Genomic DNA, 20,293 nt, shown 5'->3' on the forward strand with positions numbered 1-20,293 from the left:
ATTTGGATTTCATGTATTGGACATACACAAAATGGTCCAAATTGGTGAAGTGAAATGAAAAAAGTAACTTGTTTAAAAAAAATCTCTCAAATAAAAAACTGAATTGTGGTGCTTGCATATGTATTCACCCCCTTAGCTATGAAGCCCCTAAATAAGATCTGCTGCAACCAATTACCTTCAGAAGTCACATAATTAGTTAGATTACACACAGGTGGACTTTAAGTGTCACATGATCTCAGTGTATATATACACCTGTTCTGAAAGGCCCCAGAGTCTGCAACACCATTAAGCAAGCCGCACCATGAAGACCAAGGAGCTCTCATAACAGGTCAGGGACAGAGTTGTGGAGAAGTACAGATCAGGGTTGAGTTATAAAAAAACATCTGAAACTTTGAACATCGCACGGAGCACCATTTTAAATCCATTTGAAGAATTTGGCACCACAACAAACCTGCCAAGAGGGGGCCACCCACCAAAACTCACGGACCAGGCAAGGAGGGCATTAATCGGAGAGGCAACAAAGATAACCCTGAAGGAGCTGCAAAGCTCCACAGCAGAGATTGGAGTATCTGTCCATAGGACCACTTTAAGCCGTACACTCCACAGAGCCGGGCTTTACGGAAGAGTGGCCAGAAAAAAAGCCATTGCTTAAAGAAAAAAATAAGCAAACAGGTTTGGTGATCGCAAGAAGGCATGTGGAAGACTCCACCAAACATATATGGAAGAAGGTACTCTGGTCAGATGAGGCTAAAATGTAGCTTTTTGGCCATCAAGGAAAACGCTATGTCTGGCGCAAGCCCAATACCTCACATCACCCCGAGAACACCATCCCAACAGTGAAAATGGTGGCGGCAGCATCATGCTGTGGGGATGTTTTTCATCGGCAGGGACTGGGAAACTGGTCAGAATTGAAGGAATGATGGCTGGCGCTAAATGCAGGGAAATTCTTGACGGAAACCTGTTTGTCTTTCAGAGATTTGAGACTGGAACGGAGGTTCACCTTCCAGCAGGACAGTGCCCCTAAGCATACTGCTAAAGCAACACTCGCGTGGTTTAATGGGAAACAGTTAATTGTCTTGGAATGGCCTAGTCAAAGCCCAGACCTCAATCCAATTGAGAATCTGTGGTATGATTTAAAGATTGCTGTACACCAGCGGAATCCATCCAACTTGAAGGTGTTGGAGCAATTTTTCCTTGAAGACTGGGCAAAAATCCCAGTGGCTATATGTGCCAAGCTTATAGAGACATACCCCAAGAGACTTGTAGCTGTAATTCCTGCAAAAGGTGTCTCTTCAAAGTATTGATTTTGGGGGGATGAATAGTTATGCATGTTCAAGTTATTTTTTGTTGTCTTATTTCTTGTTTGTTTCACAAAAAATATCTTTGCATCTTCAAAGTGGTAGGCATGTTGTGTAAATCAAAGGATACAAACCCCGAAAAAAATATATTTTAATTCCAGGTTGTAAGGAAACAAAATGGGAAAAATGCCTTCGCAAGCCACTGTACAGGGAGTACCAGTACCATATCAATGTGGAGCGATATACAGGGAGTACCAGTACCATATCAATGTGGAGCGATATACAGGGAGTACCAGTACCATATCAATGTGGAGCGATATACAGGGAGTACCAGTACCATATCAATGTGGAGCGATATACAGGGAGTACCAGTACCATATCAATGTGGAGCGATATACAGGGAGTACCAGTACCATATCAATGTGGAGCGATATACATGGAGTACCAGTACCATATCAATGTGGAGCGATATACAGGGAGTACCAGTACCATATCAATGTGGAGCGATATACATGGAGTACCATATCAATGTGGAGCGATATACAGGGAGTACCAGTACCATATCAATGTGGAGCGATATACAGGGAGTACCAGTACCATATCAATGTGGAGCGATATACAGGGAGTACCATATCAACGTGGACCGGTATACGGGGAGTACCATATCAACGTGGAGCGGTATACGGGGAGTACCATGTCAACGTGGAGCGGTATACGGGGAGTACCATGTCAACGTGGAGCGGTATACGGGGAGTACCAGATCAACGTGGAGCGGTATACGGGGAGTACCAGATCAACGTGGAGCGGTATACGGGGAGTACCAGTACCAGATCAACGTGGAGCGGTATACGGGGAGTACCAGTACCAGATCAACGTGGAGCGGTATACGGGGAGTACCAGTACCAGATCAACGTGGAGCGAAATACGGGGAGTACCAGTACCAGATCAACGTGGAGCGGTATACGGGGAGTACCATATCAACGTGGAGCGGTATACGGGGAGTACCATATCAACGTGGAGCGGTATACGGGGATTACCAGTACCAGATCAACGTGGAGCGGTATACGGGGAGTACCAGTACCATATCAATGTGGAGCTATATACGGGGAGTACCATGTCAACGTGGAGCTGTATACGGGGAGTACCAGTACCAGATCAACGTGGAGCGGTATACGGGGAGTACCAGATCAACGTGGAGCGGTATACGGGGAGTACCAGTACCAGATCAACGTGGAGCTATATACGGGGAGTACCATGTCAACGTGGAGCTGTATACGGGGAGTACCAGTACCAGATCAACGTGGAGCGGTATACGGGGAGTACCAGTACCAGATCAACGTGGAGCTATATACGGGGAGTACCATGTCAACGTGGAGCTATATACGGGGAGTACCAGATCAACGTGGAGCGGTATACGGGGAGTACCAGATCAACGTGGAGCGAAATACGGGGAGTACCAGATCAACGTGGAGCGAAATACGGGGAGTACCAGATCAACGTGGAGCGAAATACGGGGAGTACCAGATCAACGTGGAGCGAAATACGGGGAGTACCAGATCAACGTGGAGCGAAATACGGGGAGTACCAGATCAATGTGGAGCGATATACGGGGAGTACCAGATCATTGTGCGGAGGAAGAAGGTATTTGAGGTACATAAAGGCAGGGTAAAGTGACTAGGCATCAGGATAGATAATAATAAGGTATTTGAGATATGTACAGTTGAAGTCAGAAGTTTACATACACTTAGGTTGGAGTCATTAACTTGTTTTTCAACCACTCCACACATTTTTGTTAACAAACTATAGTTTTGGCAAGTCGTTTAGGACATCTACTTTGTACATGACACAAGTAATTTTTCCAACAATTGTTTACAAGCAGATTATTTCACTTATAATTCACTATCACAATTCCAGTGGGTCAGAAGTTTACATACACTAAATTTACTGTGCCTTTAAACAGCTTGGAAAATTCCAGAAAATGATGTCATGGCTTTAGAAGCTGCTAATTGACATCGTTTGAGTCAATTGGAGGTGTACCTGTGGATGTATTTCAAGGCCTACCTTCAAACTCAGTGCCTTTGCTTGACATCATGGGAAAATCAAAAGAAATCAGCCAAGACCTCAGACCTCATCTGTACAAACAATAGTACACAGTATAAACACCATGGGATGAACGTACTTTGGTGCGGAAAGTGCAAATCAATCACAGAACATCAGCAAAGGACCTTAGTGCAGACCCAGGCTTCTACAGAGCTGCAATAGATCCCTTCCATTTTTTTTGACAGTGCTGTCACTGTTGTTGGGTGTTGACGGTGCTGTCCCTGGGCCTGGAAATGTTCTTTCTCTTCCTCAAGTGTGGGAAAGATCTCTGAGTAATCTAGGGATTCTGAGGGGGGATATATATTGTGCAAAGGAACACATATTTTTCTGTCAGTACAAGTTATTTTTCAGTTTTAACCTAATGTGAAATTTAACAATTTTGAGGGGATCAATTGGATTTTGTAGTTTGGATTTGTACCAAATGATCAGTCCTCCAGAGTCTCTGCCTCTATTGACAGAGCTGTGTTTCTGTGACGGCACAATTACCTCTCTGTAGCCTGTGGGGACAGTGAGGGACAATGTCAGCCTTACACCATGTCTCCTGCAGAATGATGACGTTAACATCTTTAAGATTTTTGTTGAACTCCAGTGCTAAACTCTTCAGTCCAAAGGTTGATGAGTTTAGGCCCTCCATGTTCCACATGCTAACTTGCAAAAAGAAAGAATAGCAGTCATAAATATAGTAACTACTAGTTAAGAGTTAAGAGTGAGAAACAGGATGACAGCTAACATTTTTTTGTGTGTATATATATGTATCTATATACTGCTCAAAAAAATAAAGGGAACACTAAAATAACACATCCTAGATCTGAATGAATGAAATATTCTTATTAAATACTTTTTTCTTTACATAGTTGAATGTGCTGACAACAAAATCACACAAATTATCAATGGAAATCAAATGTATCAACCCATGGAGGTCTGGATTTGGAGTCACACTCAATTAAATTGGAAAACCACACTACAGGCTGATCCAACTTTGATGTAATGTCCTTAAAACAAGTCAAAATGACGCTCAGTAGTGTGTGTGTGTCCTCCACGTGCCTGTATGACCTCCCTACAACGCCTGGGCATGCTCCTGATGAGGTGGCATGCTCCTGAGGGATCTCCTCCCAGACCTGGACTAAAGCATCCGCCAACTCCTGGACAGTCTGTGGTGCAACGTGGCGTTGGTGGATGGTGGAGTCCATAGCATCAATGCCTTCCTCTTGCAGGAACTGCTGACACACTCTAGCCACATGAGGTCTAGCATTGTCTTGCGTTAGGAGGAACCCAGGGCCAACCACACAGCATATGGGTCTGAGGATCTCATCTCTTGATGACAGACAACTCCTTTGCCATCTCCTCCTTTACCTGAACCAGCTCTCTCCTCATGGTGGCCTTTACCTCCTCACGCGCGGTGGTAAGGCTCTCTCTGAGCTCCTGGACAGAGTTCTTCAGCTGGGTCATGCACTGGTTGATATGGTCCTGTAGAAGCTCTGTGTCTGGGCTGGTGGTGGTGTAGCTGGGGGGCTGCTCCTTCAGCTCAGTAACCCATACCTCTAACAGAGCCAGCCTGTCTCTCAGCAGGCTGATGGTAGTGTGGTCTTGGCTCTGGTGGTTGTAGGCAGGGGGGAGGATAGTCCTGCAGTTGGGGTGCCTGAGGTGAGGGGAGAGGTCAGGGTGCTGTCCTTGTCTTTTTTGCTTTCCGCCATATTCCTTAGAGTGGGGAAGTCCAGAGCAGAGTGCAGCCTCACTGCCCTGTACCAAAACCACTGTCATGGTCCATGTTTACCATCAGAAACCTGTTTTCCTGGTCCTTATTGCTGTCCTCAAAAATATGGATTTGCCTTCCTTTGCAGATGCCTTTCTTTGTGGTATAGCTGAAATGCCTGGTTACAGCTGTATGCCAGGCAGTTGTGTGGTCTGTGTAAAACAACAGGTTTGTAACAGTCCTGTTTTGTGAGCAATTGGCAAACAAAAGTTTCTGGGTTCTCCCTCAGAATTCTGTTTAAAATTCATTCTTCCCCTCTCAGATTTGATTTTTGCTGGGTATTCAAAAATAAAAGGGGGGAAAGTCTGTCTCTGCTGCTGCTGGCACTGCCTCAGTGGCCATGTTGCTATGGTTACCACCAGTAAACAGTTGGAGCTAGATGGTAAGCTAGCTGACATATTTGAATTTGGCTAGCTACCGCGATGAAGATTGACAGAGTGAGTTAAAAGACCAATATTTACCTCCTGTGTTGATCTTCAGTTGTACAATTTGATTACCTGCACATCTTTTTGCTAATTTAATCGTGGTAGTCTGTTGAAGGAATTTTAATTCCTCTGTTTTAATTCCCAATTCAAATTAAACACTGTCAATTCATAAGAATTTGTAAGACCCTTATTTTATAGGAATGGACAGAGCCTGGTCTTAAAAGTCAAGTAACAGCCTTTATTCAAGAGAGTACTGAGTACATACACATTTTACCACAGGTTATAAACTGAAAATGACGTCAGCGTTTTCTAAATGTTCCATCTCTTCTTGACACTGGTAGAAAGGCTCTATAGCTCTCAAGCCTTTGCTCCTCGCCTAGAGCCAAGGTCAGTCAGTGTAGATAAGCATTCTAGACAGTCTGGAGATATAGTTCATTCATTTGTACCAAGGAACAGACCGTCATTGTTCTAAACTCTTGACCACATTCACTACATTATATTCAATACTGGGATCAAGAGAGAAAATTCATACATGTACAGTAGCATAATAGTATTCTGATTAGTACATCCTGATTGAAATGTATATGTAATTAGTCATTATAGATATAAATTCCCTTAACAGTCTCGCTCTTAACTTCTTTGGGACTTGGGGGCAGTATTGAGTAGCTTGGATGAATAAGGTGCCCAGATTAAACTGCCTGCTACTCAGGCCCAGTTGCTAATATATGCATAGTATAAGTAGATTTGGATAGAAACCACTCAGAAGTTTCTAAAACTGTTTGAATGATATCTGTGAGTATAACAGAACTCATATGACAGGCAAAAACCTGAGAAAAAAATCCAAACAGGAAGTGGGAAATCTGAGGTTTGTAGTTTATCAAGTCATTGCCTATCGAATATCCAGTGTCTATGGGGTCAAATTGCACTTCCTAAGGTTTCCACTAGATGTCAAGAGTCTTTAGAACGTTGTTTGAGGCTTCTACTGTGAAGGAGGGGGCGAATGAGAGCTGATTGAGTCATGGGTCTGGCAGGGTGCCATGAGCTGATCAATCACGCTCACGTGAGAGTTAGCGGCGTTCCATTTCCCTCATTTCTGCAGACAAAGGAATTCTCTGGTTGAAACATTATTGAAGACCTAACATAATCGTTTGGTGTGCTTTCGTCGTAAAGCCTTTTTGAAATCGGACACTGTGGCTGGATTTACAACAAGTTTATCTTTAAAATGGTGTAAAATACTTGTATGTTTGAGGAATTTTAATAATGGGATTTCTGTTTTGAATTTGGCGCCCTGCAATTTCACTGGCTGTTGGTGAGGTGGGACGCTACCGTCCCACATATCCCAGAGAGATTAACAACCAGAAAGTTATAAGTCGGGAGCTGTTCTTCTGCATGACTTCTCTCCCTCAATTATTGTTTTTTTTATTTTCTCTCTCTCCTCCATCTCTTTCCGTCATATCTCTCTTTCCATCATCTCCATCTCTTTCCGTCATCTTTTTCTCTCGATCGCCTCCATATCTCTCCCCCATCTCACTCTGGTTCTCTCCCTTCCTTTCACACACATGCTGCCCCCCGTCTGATGGTGTTGAGTGTGTTCGTGTTCCACTGTATGCCAGCTGGGTGTCGTGGTCACCTGCTAATTAAGACACAAACTGTCCACTTCTCCCAGCTGCACATCTCAGAAGGGATGCAGATAAGTGTGTGTTGAATATGGTGAATCCTTAACGTTGATGTGTGCTAGGGCTGCACAATTAATCACATTTTTATCTAAAGTGCGATATTGATGTGCAATATCCACATCACACACACAAAGAACCACCCCCTTTCACTCCAGCAGACAGCACAGTTCAGTTAGTCTTAGAGCATTACCTAAATAATGTTGTGCACCTCTAATGTATGCTGTTAATGTGTGCCTGGGTAGGTATGTGAACACATCTGTGTATCACAACAAATTTTTCATAGAGGGGAAACTATCTCTAGAAGTTCCTGCATCCCTGTACTTCTCTGTCCATATCAGTGCTTGTCCATGTGTCAAGGGTATTTTAAGTGAACAAAGTTTTATATATAGTTAAACAAACTTTTCCCACCCTCCGTATCTCCCTCCCTATTGGCCGATGGGATTCGGGCGGGGTGCTAAGGCGCGTGTTTGGCTGGCTGCTGTGGGGGCACTTCCTTAATTCTATTAGCCTGTTGTTGCTGCTGTTGTCGCAGGGCTGGTGTTGTTTGTTGTGTTCCCTGCGTCTCTTTCCAGCCGGAAATAATTTAAAGCCATTTAGTGCGTCTCTCCCCTGAGAACTGCTCTGTAATTAGCATAACTCATTTAGCAGAAATATTTCCTCTTTCCCCTAAATTTGGCACACGGGTGTTTTAGCTGACAGGGAGCGGGATACTGAATTATGATGTAGCGGAAGAGCTGTCCGCTTGTTACGTGTGTGCGTGTGTCCTCTGTGTGAGAAAAGCGTGTAAAGGGATGTGTGAAAATCTGTGTGTGTGTTTTCACTGTGTCCAACACACTCCTCTTCATCGTTCTGAATGTGCCGTGAAAGGGCTGTCGGCTGCAGCTTTATCAGTAAATGGCTCCAGTTTTTCAGAGCTCTCCTCTGGGTCAGTATGTTCTACTACTGATGGGACTGACTACTGGGTTTAAACTAGAGGACAGGGCTGAGTGGCCTAGACACACACACACACACACACACACAGGCTATATTTTTGAGTAAGACTTGAAGGCCAGGCTCTGTTATTAACATGCAGTCAGTCTGAGTGTACATTTTGTGAAGATTACTCTAATTACTTCTCAAATTACATGTAATGTGTGAATGAGCACTCACTGACATTGTATTTATAGATCTGCCAGCTTTGTGTGCACTTGAGTCAAGTGTGTGTTTGCAGAGCAAGGGTGTTTTTTAAGGTGATGGTCGGCCATTGCACAGTTATGTCATCTAATCATGATGTGTCTTTTGGCTGGCTGCCGTGTCCCCTCCCTCTCTCAATACTTGATGGTGGACATTATTTTTTTGCTAATGTCAGCAAAGTGACATCAGTCATTGGGAAATGATTGGTAGCAAAGTGACATCAGTCATTGGGAAATGATTGGTAGCAAAGTGACATCAGTCATTGGGAAATGATTGGTATGCGAGAGAGGAGGGGAGAGACATGGGGAGTGCCAGCGACACACTGCCACTAATGAGAGAGGGATTAAAGAGACCAAAGGAGAGAGTGAAAGAAAGGGAGAGCAGGCAGGTTGAGCTTTTAACATAATGACTCCAGCAGGGAGGGAGAGAAAGAAAGAGAGGAATGGATAGCGAGTAAGAGGGACTGAGAGAAGGGGGGTGTAAGATTGAAAAGTAAGACATTGGGGGTGACAAATTATGTGTAATTAGAGCTAAAACAAATGGAAAGTGTGGAGAGAAAGTTGAGCAAACGGAAGGGGAAAGAAGAGCTACACCTATATATACAAAAGTATGTGGATGCCCCTTCAAATAAGAGGATTCGGCTATTTCAGCCACACCCGTTGCTGACCGGTGTATAAAATCAAGAACACAGGCATGCAATCTCCATAGACAAACATTGTCAGTAGAATGGCCTTACTGAAGAGCTCAGTGACTTTCAACGTGGCACCGTCATAGAATGCGTCCTTTCCAACAAGTCAGTTTGTCAAATTTCTGCGTTGCTAGAGTTGCCCCGGTCAACTGAAAGTTTTGTTATTGTAAAGTGGAAACTTCTAGGAGCAACAACGGCTCAGCCGTGAAGTGGTAAGCCACACAAGCTCACAGAACGGAAACGCTGAGTACTGAAGCGCATAAAGTCGTCTGTCCTCGGTTGCAACACTCACTACTGAGTTCCAGACTGCCTCTGGAAGCAACGTCAGCACAAGAACTGTTCATCGGGAGCTTCATGAAATGGGTTTCCATGGCCAAGCAGACGCACACAAGCCTAGGATCACTATGCACAATGCCAAGCATCGGCTGGAGTGGTGTAAAGCTCACCGTGTTCTCTGGAGTGATGAATCACGCTTCACCATCTGGCAGTCCGACGGATGAATCTGGGTTTGAGGAACGCTACCTACCCCAATGTATAGTCCCAACTGTAAAGTTTGGTATAATGGTCTGGGGCTGTTTTCCATGTTTTGAGTCAGGCCCCTTAGTTCCAGTTAAGGGAAATCTTATCAATGCTCCTATGCACAAAGCAAAGTCCATACAGAAATGGTTTGTCGAGATCGGTGTGAAAGAACTTGACTGGCCTGCACAGAGTCCAGACCTCAGCCCCATAGAGCACCTTTGGTAATAATTGAAACGCTGACTGCAAGCCAGGCCTAATCGCCCAACATCAGTTCCGACCTCACTAATGCTCTTGTGGCTGACCTTGAAGCAAGTCCCCGCAGCAATATTCCAACATCTAGTGGAAAGCCTTCCCAGAAGACTGGAGGCTGTTATAGTAGTAAAGGGTGACCAACTCCGTATTAATGCCCATGATTTTGGAATGAGATGTTCAACAAGCAGGTGTCCACATACTTTTGATCGCGTAGTGTACTTCACTCTTCTCTGGTGATTGAGAAAGTGGTACAGTCATTACACTCCTCTCCTTTTCTAATCTTCTCTCTCTCCCATCACGTTTTAGCGGGAGCTACTTATCAATTAGCGCTCAGGTGCATTCCACTCTGTTAATGAAGCTAAGTCTTTTAGCGTAGCCTAGCTCTCCCAGCTGGGCCCAGGCCTGTTCATTTGGATGGTAATTATAGTAGCTAGCCTTAATAGCTGTTTATCTGCTGAAGATGTTATTGCAGGAGATTGGGGTCGCTACGTGATCAATGACCCTACCTTTGTTTGCACCTGCCCTCATGGGGAGCTCAGGTGTGGCATACACATGCATCAAACGCACGCAAATGCATACATCAGACACGCTCACACTCATTGACACACACATACAGTGCATTCGGAAAGTGATCAGACACCTCAACTTTTCCCACGATTTGTTACATTTACAGCCTTATTCTAAAATGGATGGATTATTTTTTTCATCAATCTACACACAATACCCCATAATGACAAATCAAAAAAACTTTTTTTTTTGCAAAAGTAATAAAAATGGGAGGGGTGGAAATATTTTAGGTATGTCTTAACATGATCCAAAGTGCTAATTTCAGACAACGCTGATAGGTATGTTTAAGATGAGCCAAAAGCTGGTTTTGGCGGTAACCCAGTTGGTTATGTTATAAATTTTGACCGTGGAAACGCAGCCTATCCAGCCACGATGCACACTGCCCATATGAGCATGGAGCAAGACCAGCCTAAGGTGCTTTTGGTGCCTGTATTCTTTGTATTTAGAAACACAAACTATTTTTTTCCCATTTTGTTTTTGATTTGGCATAGCCTCCCCTCAATGAAGGCTTTTTTTGTCCTGCCCAAAGCAATCACACAAAGTAGTCTAAAGGGTTTGGCTCCTGAGATCGCATGGAAATAAATCTTAATCACCAATGTTTTATTAAAATATAAAATATGAGAGGAGTAAAACGGTGAACTGAAATCCCCTTTTTACCAATGCATTGCAGGCATGCCCACATTGTTTTGACCATGCAGGTCCTGTTTTGGACTCCCCTTTTTACCAATGCATTGCAGGCATGCCCACATTGTTTTGACCATGCAGGTCCTGTTTTGGACTCCCCTTTTTACCAATGCATTGCAGGCATGCCCACATTGTTTTGACCATGCAGGTCCTGTTTTGACTCCCTTTTTACCAATGCATTGCAGGCATGCAGGTCCTGTTTTGATGCATTGCAGGCATGCCCACATTGTTTTGACCATGCAGGTCCTGTTTTGGACTCCCTTTTTACCAATGCATTGCAGGCATGCCCACATTGTTTTGACCATGCAGGTCCTGTTTTTTTACCAATGGCAGGCATGCCCATTGTTTTGACCATGCAGGTCCTGTTTTGGACTCCCCTTTTTAATGCACCAATTGCAGGCATGCCCACATTGTTTGACCATGCAGGTCCTGTTTTGGACTCCCCTTTTACCAATGCATTGCAGGCATGCCCACATTGTTTTGACCATGCAGGTCCTGTTTTGGACTCCCCTTTTTACCAATGCATTGCAGGCATGCCCACATTGTTTTGACCATGCAGGTCCTGTTTTGGACTCCCCTTTTTACCAATGCATTGCAGGCATGCCCACATTGTTTTGACCATGCAGGTCCTGTTTTGGACTCCCCTTTTTGCACCAATGCATTGCATTGGCATGCCCACATTGTTTTGACCATGCAGGTCCTGTTTTGGACTCCCCTTTTTACCAATGCATTGCAGGCATGCCCACATTGTTTTGACCATGCAGGTCCTGTTTTGACTCCCCTTTTACCAATGCATTGCAGGCATGCCCACATTGTTTTGACCATGCAGGTCCTGTTTTGGACTCCCCTTTTTACCAATGCATTGCAGGCATGCCCACATTGTTTTGACCATGCAGGTCCTGTTTTGACCACTCCCCTTTTTTACCAATGCATTGCAGGCATGCCCACATTGTTTTGACCATGCAGGTCCTGTTTTGGACTCCCCCAATGCATTGCAGGCATGCCCAATTGTTTTGACCATGCAGGTCCTGTTTTGGATGCATTGCAGGCATGCCCATTGTTTTGACCATGCAGGTCCTGTTTTGGACTCCCTTTTTTACCAATGCATTGCAGGCATGCCCACATTGTTTTGACCATGCAGGTCCTGTTTTGGACTCCCCTTTTTACCAATGCATTGCAGGCATGCCCACATTGTTTTGACCATGCAGGTCCTGTTTTGGACTCCCCTTTTTACCAATGCATTGCAGGCATGCCCACATTGTTTTGACCATGCAGGTCCTGTTTTGGACTCCCCTTTTTATCAATGCATTGCAGGCATGCCCACATTGTTTTGACCATGCAGGTCCTGTTTTGGACTCCCCTTTTTACCAATGCATTGCAGGCATGCCCACATTGTTTTGACCATGCAGGTCCTGTTTTGGACTCCCCTTTTTACCAATGCATTGCAGGCATGCCCACATTGTTTTGACCATGCAGGTCCTGTTTTGGACTCCCTTTTTACCAATGCATTGCAGGCATGCCCACATTGTTTTGACCATGCAGGTCCTGTTTTGGACGTGTGTAAAACCCTGTCCATGATGTACGTGCACATGCCCATCATGAAGTGAGAAATGTGAATCCCGGTGAACCTCGTATTTTAGAAGTTATTTGTAACCTGTAACAATTGCTTGTGTTCGGTTTCATACACTGCATTACCAAAAGTATGTGGACAACTGCTCCTCAAAAGTCTCATTCCAAAATCATGGGCATTAATATGGAGTTGGTCCCTCTTTGCTGCTATAACAGCCTCCATTCTTCTGGGAAGGCTTTCTGCTAGATGTTGGAACATTTCTGCAGGGTCTTGCTTCCATTCAGCCACAAGAGCATTAGTGAGGTCGGAACTGATGTTGGGTGATTAGACCTGGCTCACGGTCGCCTTCCAATTCATCCCAAAGGTCTTCTCTGGGTTGAGGTTTGGGCTCTGCAGGCCAGTCAAGTTCTTCCACACCAATCTCAACAAATAATTTCTGTATGGACTTCACTTTGTTCACGGGAGCATTGTCATGCTGTAACAAGAAAGGGCCTTCACCAAACTGTTGCCACAAAGTTGGAAGCACAGAGTCGTCTAGAATGTCATTTGTAAGCTATAGCATTAAGATTTCCCTTCACTGAAACTAAGTGGCCTAGCCCGAACCATGAAAAACAGCCCCAGACCAGTATTCCTCCTCCACCAAACTTTACAGTTGGCACTATACATTGGGGCAGGTAGCGTTCCCCTGGCATCCACCAAGCCCAGATTTGTCAGTTGGACTGTCATATGGTGAAGGGTGGTTCATCTCTACAGAGAATGCCTTTCCACTGCTCCAGAGTCCAATGGTGGCGAGCTTTACACCACTCCAGCCGACGCTTGACATTGTGCATGGTGAACTTAGGCTTGCATTTGGCTGCTCGAACATGGGAACCCATTTCATGAAGCTCCCAATGAACAGTTCTTGTGCTGACCTTGCTTCCAGAGGCAGTTTGGAACTCAGTAGTGAGTGTTGCAACCGAGGACAGATGATTTTTACGTGCTTTAGCACTCAGCGGTCACATTCTGTGAGCTTGTGTGGCTTACCACTTCACAGCTGAGCCGTTGTTGCTTCTAGATGTTTCCACTTCACAATAACAGAACTTACAGTTGACCGGAGCAGCGCTAGCAGGGCAGAAATGTAACGAACTGACTTGTTGGAAAGGTGGCATCCTATGACAGTGACACATTGAAAGTCACTGAGCTCTTCAGTAAGACCATTCTACTGCCAATGTTTGTCTATGGAGATTGCATGGCTGTGTGCTCGATTTTATACACCTGTCAGCAACAAGTGTGGCTGGAATAGCTGAGTCCACGTATTTATTTACTTAACTGACTTGCCTAGTTAAATAAAGGTTAAGAACATTCTTATTTACAATGACAGCCTACCCTGGCCAAACCCTAACCCGGATGACGCTGGGCCAATTGTGCGCCGACCTATGGGACTCCCAGCCGCGACCGGTTGTGATACAGCCTGGAATCGAACCAGGGTCTGTAGTGACGCCTCTAGCACTGAGCTGTGCCACTCGGTAGGGGTGTCCACATACTTTTGTGTTATATTGTGTTTTTTCAAAACTCAAGCCCTCCCTTAGGCCTAGTACTGTATAACAAAGGCTGGTTTAACATCAGTGTGTTTTATCCTGCCGATTTTATGATATCATTACATTTTTACATTTGCTTGCTTTTCTTTTAATTATATTACAACAATAATCTTATTAGAGTAGTTTTCCGGGTTTTATTGTGACTACGTCTGTAGCGTACATGCAATGCAACTTCTGGAGATGTGTGAATGTGATCTAATCTGTAAGATGGTTCTGATTATGTTCATAAAACACAGGCCTATTTGGGAGCAGTACAACGGTGTGGACTTTCTCCCTTTCTCTTTATATTGGATCTTTGTCCAGCTACTGTGAAATGTTTGGATGTGCGTAAAACCCTCCATAGTCTGCGTTGTTTTAATATTCTATGCCCACGGGGAGAAATTATTGTGCCTGTAAGTGTGATGGCCTATTTAAAATGAGTTGTTTTGATTATTTATGTTTTTAGACCTTATCAATAATTAAATTAATCTTCCTCATTGATGTTTTGCGTGTCCATGCTCAGCCGTAATGCAATTTATAGTAGGTCTAGCCCCTATGTCCGTGTGAATGCTATTGAATCCATGCAATTAATTAGAACAATGTGGAATGTAAATGGGTTCAAGTTAATGCATTTAGCATAGATAGGTCTACATTTTGTAATTTCATTTCTATAAGCTATTTAACAGACTAACTTTGGAATTGAGTTGATTCCAAGGCAATACATAAAAGACCATAAATACACAACTTGAAGCAACCAAATGTTTCACAATGGAGCATGTGCTGATTGGCCAGTGAGGGGCCACGCCTCAACACGCCCACTACTTGTTTATTCATCAAAACCCAGCCTTTTCACTACAACGCCAGCAAGTGCATTGATAATTGGGATAGTGAAAATGGAAAATAATATTCCTGACAAACCTTGAACCTATAGCACTACGGCCTGCGCTTAGATTTACCATTGCTTACGGTTTGTTAAATTAGAGCCCTCAATGTTTTCTTGGAAAGCTTGTGTTATTATATGATACAATATCAGTACTTGTTGCATTTACAACTTGTCTAAGTCCTTATCAACTGATTTGAACCCGTTTGTCTGTGGATTGACTGCATTGTTTTAATGGAATGTTGGAATATTGTCAGTCCTCTAAAACTGTCTGGCTAACAAACATAAAGTGCAGATTGTATCAAATAATGAATTTGAAGAATTTATCTTATCACACCACTGGAAATCTATGGTTGACCAACTCCCTGACTAAAAGTTTATTGGTCACATACACAGTTCAGCAAGTGTTATAGCGGCGCAGCAAAATGCTTATGTTACTAGCTCCTAACAATGCAGTCAAATGTCAAACAGCTAGAATATTTTTTTAAAATGCAATCGATACATATTTACATAAGCTAAACTAAGAATGATGTGAACAGCAGTGAATACTCTTGAGTGTAGAAAACATTATGAGCACCTTCCTAATATTGAGTTGAAATCCTTTTGCCCTCAGAACAGCCTCAATTCGTTGGGGCATGGACTCTACGGTCGAAAGCGTTCCACTGGGATGCTGGACCATGTTGACTCCAATGCTTCCCACATTTGTCAAGTTGGCTGGATGTCCTTTGGATGGTGGACCATTCTTGATACACGGGAAACTGTTGTGTGAAAAACCTAGCAGCGGTGCAGTTCTTGACACACTCAAACCGGTGCACCTGGCATCGACTATCATAACCCTACTATCAAAGGCACTTCAATATTTTGACTTTCACCTTCTGAATGGCACACCTACACAGTCCATGTCTCAATTGTCTCAAGGCTTAAAAATCCTTATTTAACCTGTCTCCTCCCCTTCACCTACACTGATTTGAAGTGGATTTAACAAGTGTCATCAATAAGGGATCATAGCTTTCACTTGGATTCTCCTTGTCAATTTGCCATGGAAAGGGCAGGTGTGGCTAAGGTTTTATACACTCAGTGTTTATTAGAGAGCTATGTCAATAATCCAGTATATAAATAAATATGTGGTGTGTAGGTTCCTGTCCATTCTAGTATTCTAATTATATGCTCACAAACACATTAACTAAACACACACTCATTTACTCTCTCTCTCAAACGCACACAATGCATGTACACTACACACTGAACTGTACACCTTTCTATAGATGCAGTTAGTCTAAGACTGAATGAGTTTGTGCACAAAAACACAACGGATAATTAACCCAATCACTTTCTATACACTGACTCACCTTCAGTTGTTTATCATGCTTAGAGCTTTACGTTCACTTAGAGTGTGTGTGTGTGTGTGAGAGAATTATTTGCTTCTCTAAAAGCACATGCATTTGCAAAGGTGTGCGTGTAAAACCTCTCCCCTCTCCCTCCAGGCCCACCTTCCGTTACTTCACCTGGCACACCTGTGTGCTGGGCATCGTGGGCTGTGCTATCATGATGTTCCTGATCAACGCTATCTACGCCTCAGCCTCCATCGCCTTCATGCTGCTTCTACTGCTGCTCATCCACTACCTCAGCCCTACCAGCAGCTGGGGCTATATCAGCCAGGCTCTCATCTTCCACCAGGTACACACACACTTCTGTTCTACATCCACTACCTCAGCTACATCAGTCTGCAGAACATTGACATGACATCATCCGGTAGGGTTGGGCGGTTTTCACATTGTTATTCTGTCCTTCTCATCTCGGAATTTATCCTATTACCAGTTTCTTATACAAGGGGGCAAAAATCTCATTCGGCGTCTACCAGAATGCTAACAAATTAGCACAAATAACTCATTTCCATGGAAGCTGCTAGCTAAGTATGTTAACGAGCACAAATGAAAATAAATGAATTGCAAAGACAGGCACTCTAGCTCACAAAATTATACATACAGTGCATTCGGAAAGTATTCAGACCCCTTGACTTTTTCCACATTCTGTTACGTTACAGCCTTATTCTAAAATGGATTCAATTGATTTTTTTCTCCAAATCAAAAACAAGTTTTTAGAAATGTATGCAAATGTATTGTGTGTGTGTGTATATATATATATATATAATATATAAGTATACAGACCCATTACTCAGTACTTTGAAGCACCTTTTGGCAGTGATTATCTATTTTCAGGTCTCTACAGAGATGTTTGATTGGGTTCAAGTCCGGGCTCTAGCTGGGCCACTCAAGGAAATTCAGAGACTTATACAGAAGCCACTCCTGCGTTGTCTTGGCTGTGTGATTAGGGTCGTTGTCCTGTGGAAGGTGAACCTTCACCCCAGTCTGAGGTCCTGAGCGCTCTGGAGCAGGTGTTCATCAAGGATCTCTCTGTACTTTGCTCTGTTGATCTTTCCCTCGATCCTGACTAGTCTCCCAAGTCCCTGCCGCTGAAAAACATCCCCACAGCATTATGCTGCCACCACCATGCTTCACCATAAGGATTGTGCCAGGTTTCCTCCAGACGTGACACTTGGCATTCAGGCCAGAGTTCAGTCTTGGTTTCATCAGACCAGAGAATCTTGTTTCTCATGGTCTAAGCCCTTTATGTTCCTTTTAGCAAACTCTAAGCGGGCTGTCGTGTGCATTTTTACTGAGGAGTTGCTTCCGTCTGGCCACTCTACCATAAAGGCCTGAAGAGATGGCCATCCTTCTGGAAGGTTCTCCCATCTCAACAGAGGAACTCGGTCAGAGTGACCATCGGGTTCTTGGTCAACTCTCTGATCAAGGCCCTTCTCCCCCAATTGCTCAGTTTGGCCAGGCGGCCAGCTCTAGGAAGAGTCTTGGTGGTTCCAAACTTCTTCCATTTCAGAATGATGGAGGCCACTGTGTTCTTGGGGACCTTCAATACTGCTGAAATGTTTTGGTACCCTTCCCCTGATCTGTGCCTCGACACAATCCTGTCTCAGAGCTTTACAGACAATTCCTTCGACCTCATGGCTTGGTTTTTGCTCTGACATGCACTGTCAACTGTAGGACCAAATATAGACAGGTATCTCTTTCCAAATCATGTCCAATCAATTGAATTTACCACAGGTGGACATCAAGTTGTAGAAACATATCAAGGATGATCAATGGAAACAGAGTGCACCTGAGCTCAATTTTGAGTCTCATAGCAAGTGTCTGAATACTTTTTATGTAAATAAGGTATTTCTGTTTTTTTATTTTTAATAACCTCTTGGGGAGGCTGCGAATTTTCGCAGCTTTTTGTTAAAAATCGCGCAACATTTCAGCGCCCTGCTACTCATGCCAGGAATATAGTATATGCATATGATTAGTATGTGTGGATAGGAAACACTCAGACGTTTCTAAAACTGGTTAAATCACGGTTGTGACTATAACAGAACGTGCGTTTCATTGAAAAGTGCAGGAAAATCTGATCACTGAAAATGGAAAAAAATATCCATGCGCCTCTTCAAACAATTGTTAAAGGTGACCCAGATTAAATGAGGTCGAGGTTGCAATACCTACAGCTTCCACACGATGTCAACAGTCTTGTCATTTGCCTAGTCTTTGTTTCTTGGTCAAACGAAGAAGAGACAAGCCATTTCTTCAGGTATCCGACCGGATATTTTGGTTGAGATTTACCCGGACATTATTTCCAGACGGACAGCTATAGAATATACTTCGCCTCGTAATCAATTCGATCGCTTATTAACGTTTACTAATACCTAAAGTTGCATTACAAAAGTATTTCGAAGTGTTTTGTGAAAGTTTATCGTCGACTTTTTTAATTAAAAAAAAGGACGTTACGTTAAACGCTATTTTTTTCGTTGATCACACACTCTTCATAGATCGATATCTAGGCTATATATGGACCGATTTAATCTAAAAAAATACCCAAAATGATGTTTATGGGACATCTAGGAGTGCCAAGAAAGATGCTCAAAGGTAATGAATGTTTTATATTTTATTTCTGCGTTTTGGGTAGCCCCGGCTATCGCAAAATCTGTCGTTAGGTGACGTTGCAGTATTTTGGGGGTACATGTTATCAGATAATAGCTTCTCATGCTTTCGCCGAAAAGCATTTTACAAATCTGACTTGGTGGATAGATTCACAACGAGTGTAGCTTTAATTCAGTACATTGTATGTGCATTTTAATTAAAGTTTGAGTTTTATCAAAAACTATAGGTGGCGCACTTGAAATTTCCGCTGATTGATGTTCCCACAGCGGGAGCACTTCCCTAACAAGTTTTAATACATTTGCAAACATTTCTAAAAACCTGTTTTTGCTTTGTCATTATGTGGTACTGTGTGCAGATTGACGATTTTTTATTTAATCCATTTTAGAATATGGCTGTAACAATGTCTGAATACTTACCGAATGCACTGGAGGTAGGAGCTCTCGAATGTCATTTTTGGTGAGTTTGGACATTTCCAAGCGAATGTGAACGAGAGACATTGTGCAAAGGACCAAATATTTTTTGCATTAATCGCTGTACAGAACTCATCCAAAGGGCACAATATGATGCCCTGTCACCTTATTAATTCAGCCTTTTACCAAAATAAATAGCTAGTTAAACTTAGGGGTTGCATTAATGTAGAATTCTGTTTTTCACGCAATAAATAAAAACTAATCTTGCTGCGTTTTGTAAACGCAGATATAAAATGCTTCTTGTTGTAATTTCTGTTCGGCATCAGACATATTTTGTGCTTCAGTTGCACGTCTCCATTCGGATGAGAATTCTCTAACAGGCATTCTATCAGCAGACTCCGCTCTGACTGGTGTGTAGCTACTTTTCTCTGTGTAGCCAGCCTGCTTTTCTCCGGTAAAATTCAATATTAACTTTAAAACATTAGGGAATGTAGCTGTAGCTGGTTCCAGTATGGCGCCGACAGAGATGTTCCCTTCAAGTTCTTAGGAATGTATGAAGTATTTTTTTGTGTTATTTCTTACATTGTTACCCCAGGAAATCTTAAGTCTTATTACATACAGCTGGGAAGAACTATTGGATATAAGAGCAATGTCAACTTACCAACATTGCGACCATGAATATGACTGGAAGCGGATCCTCTGTTCGGACCACCACCCAGGACAATGGAGCGAATTCCAGTAGGCGATCCAAAG

At 43.3% G+C, this 20,293-nt stretch overlaps 1 protein-coding gene across 2 annotated transcripts in view; it reads left to right on the forward strand.

The window, feature by feature from the left end:
- The window catches only part of LOC115119984 (solute carrier family 12 member 9-like), a 69,073-nt gene that overhangs the window by 36,739 nt on the left and 12,041 nt on the right, over window positions 1–20,293 (forward strand). Inside the window, exons 1-2 of one of the 2 annotated variants that reach the window (XM_065024335.1) lie at window positions 1,844–2,948; window positions 16,626–16,818. In XM_065024335.1, the coding sequence (XP_064880407.1) occupies window positions 1,903–2,948; window positions 16,626–16,818 (1,239 nt within the window). In that variant the 5' untranslated portion in view covers window positions 1,844–1,902. Of the gene's footprint in view, window positions 1–1,843; window positions 2,949–16,625; window positions 16,819–20,293 lie in introns of those variants that run through there. The other variant, XM_029648880.2, reaches the window with a different exon arrangement.

The sequence above is a fragment of the Oncorhynchus nerka genome, linkage group LG11 (assembly GCF_034236695.1).
Source record: "Oncorhynchus nerka isolate Pitt River linkage group LG11, Oner_Uvic_2.0, whole genome shotgun sequence".
Taxonomy (NCBI): Eukaryota; Metazoa; Chordata; class Actinopteri; order Salmoniformes; family Salmonidae; genus Oncorhynchus; species Oncorhynchus nerka.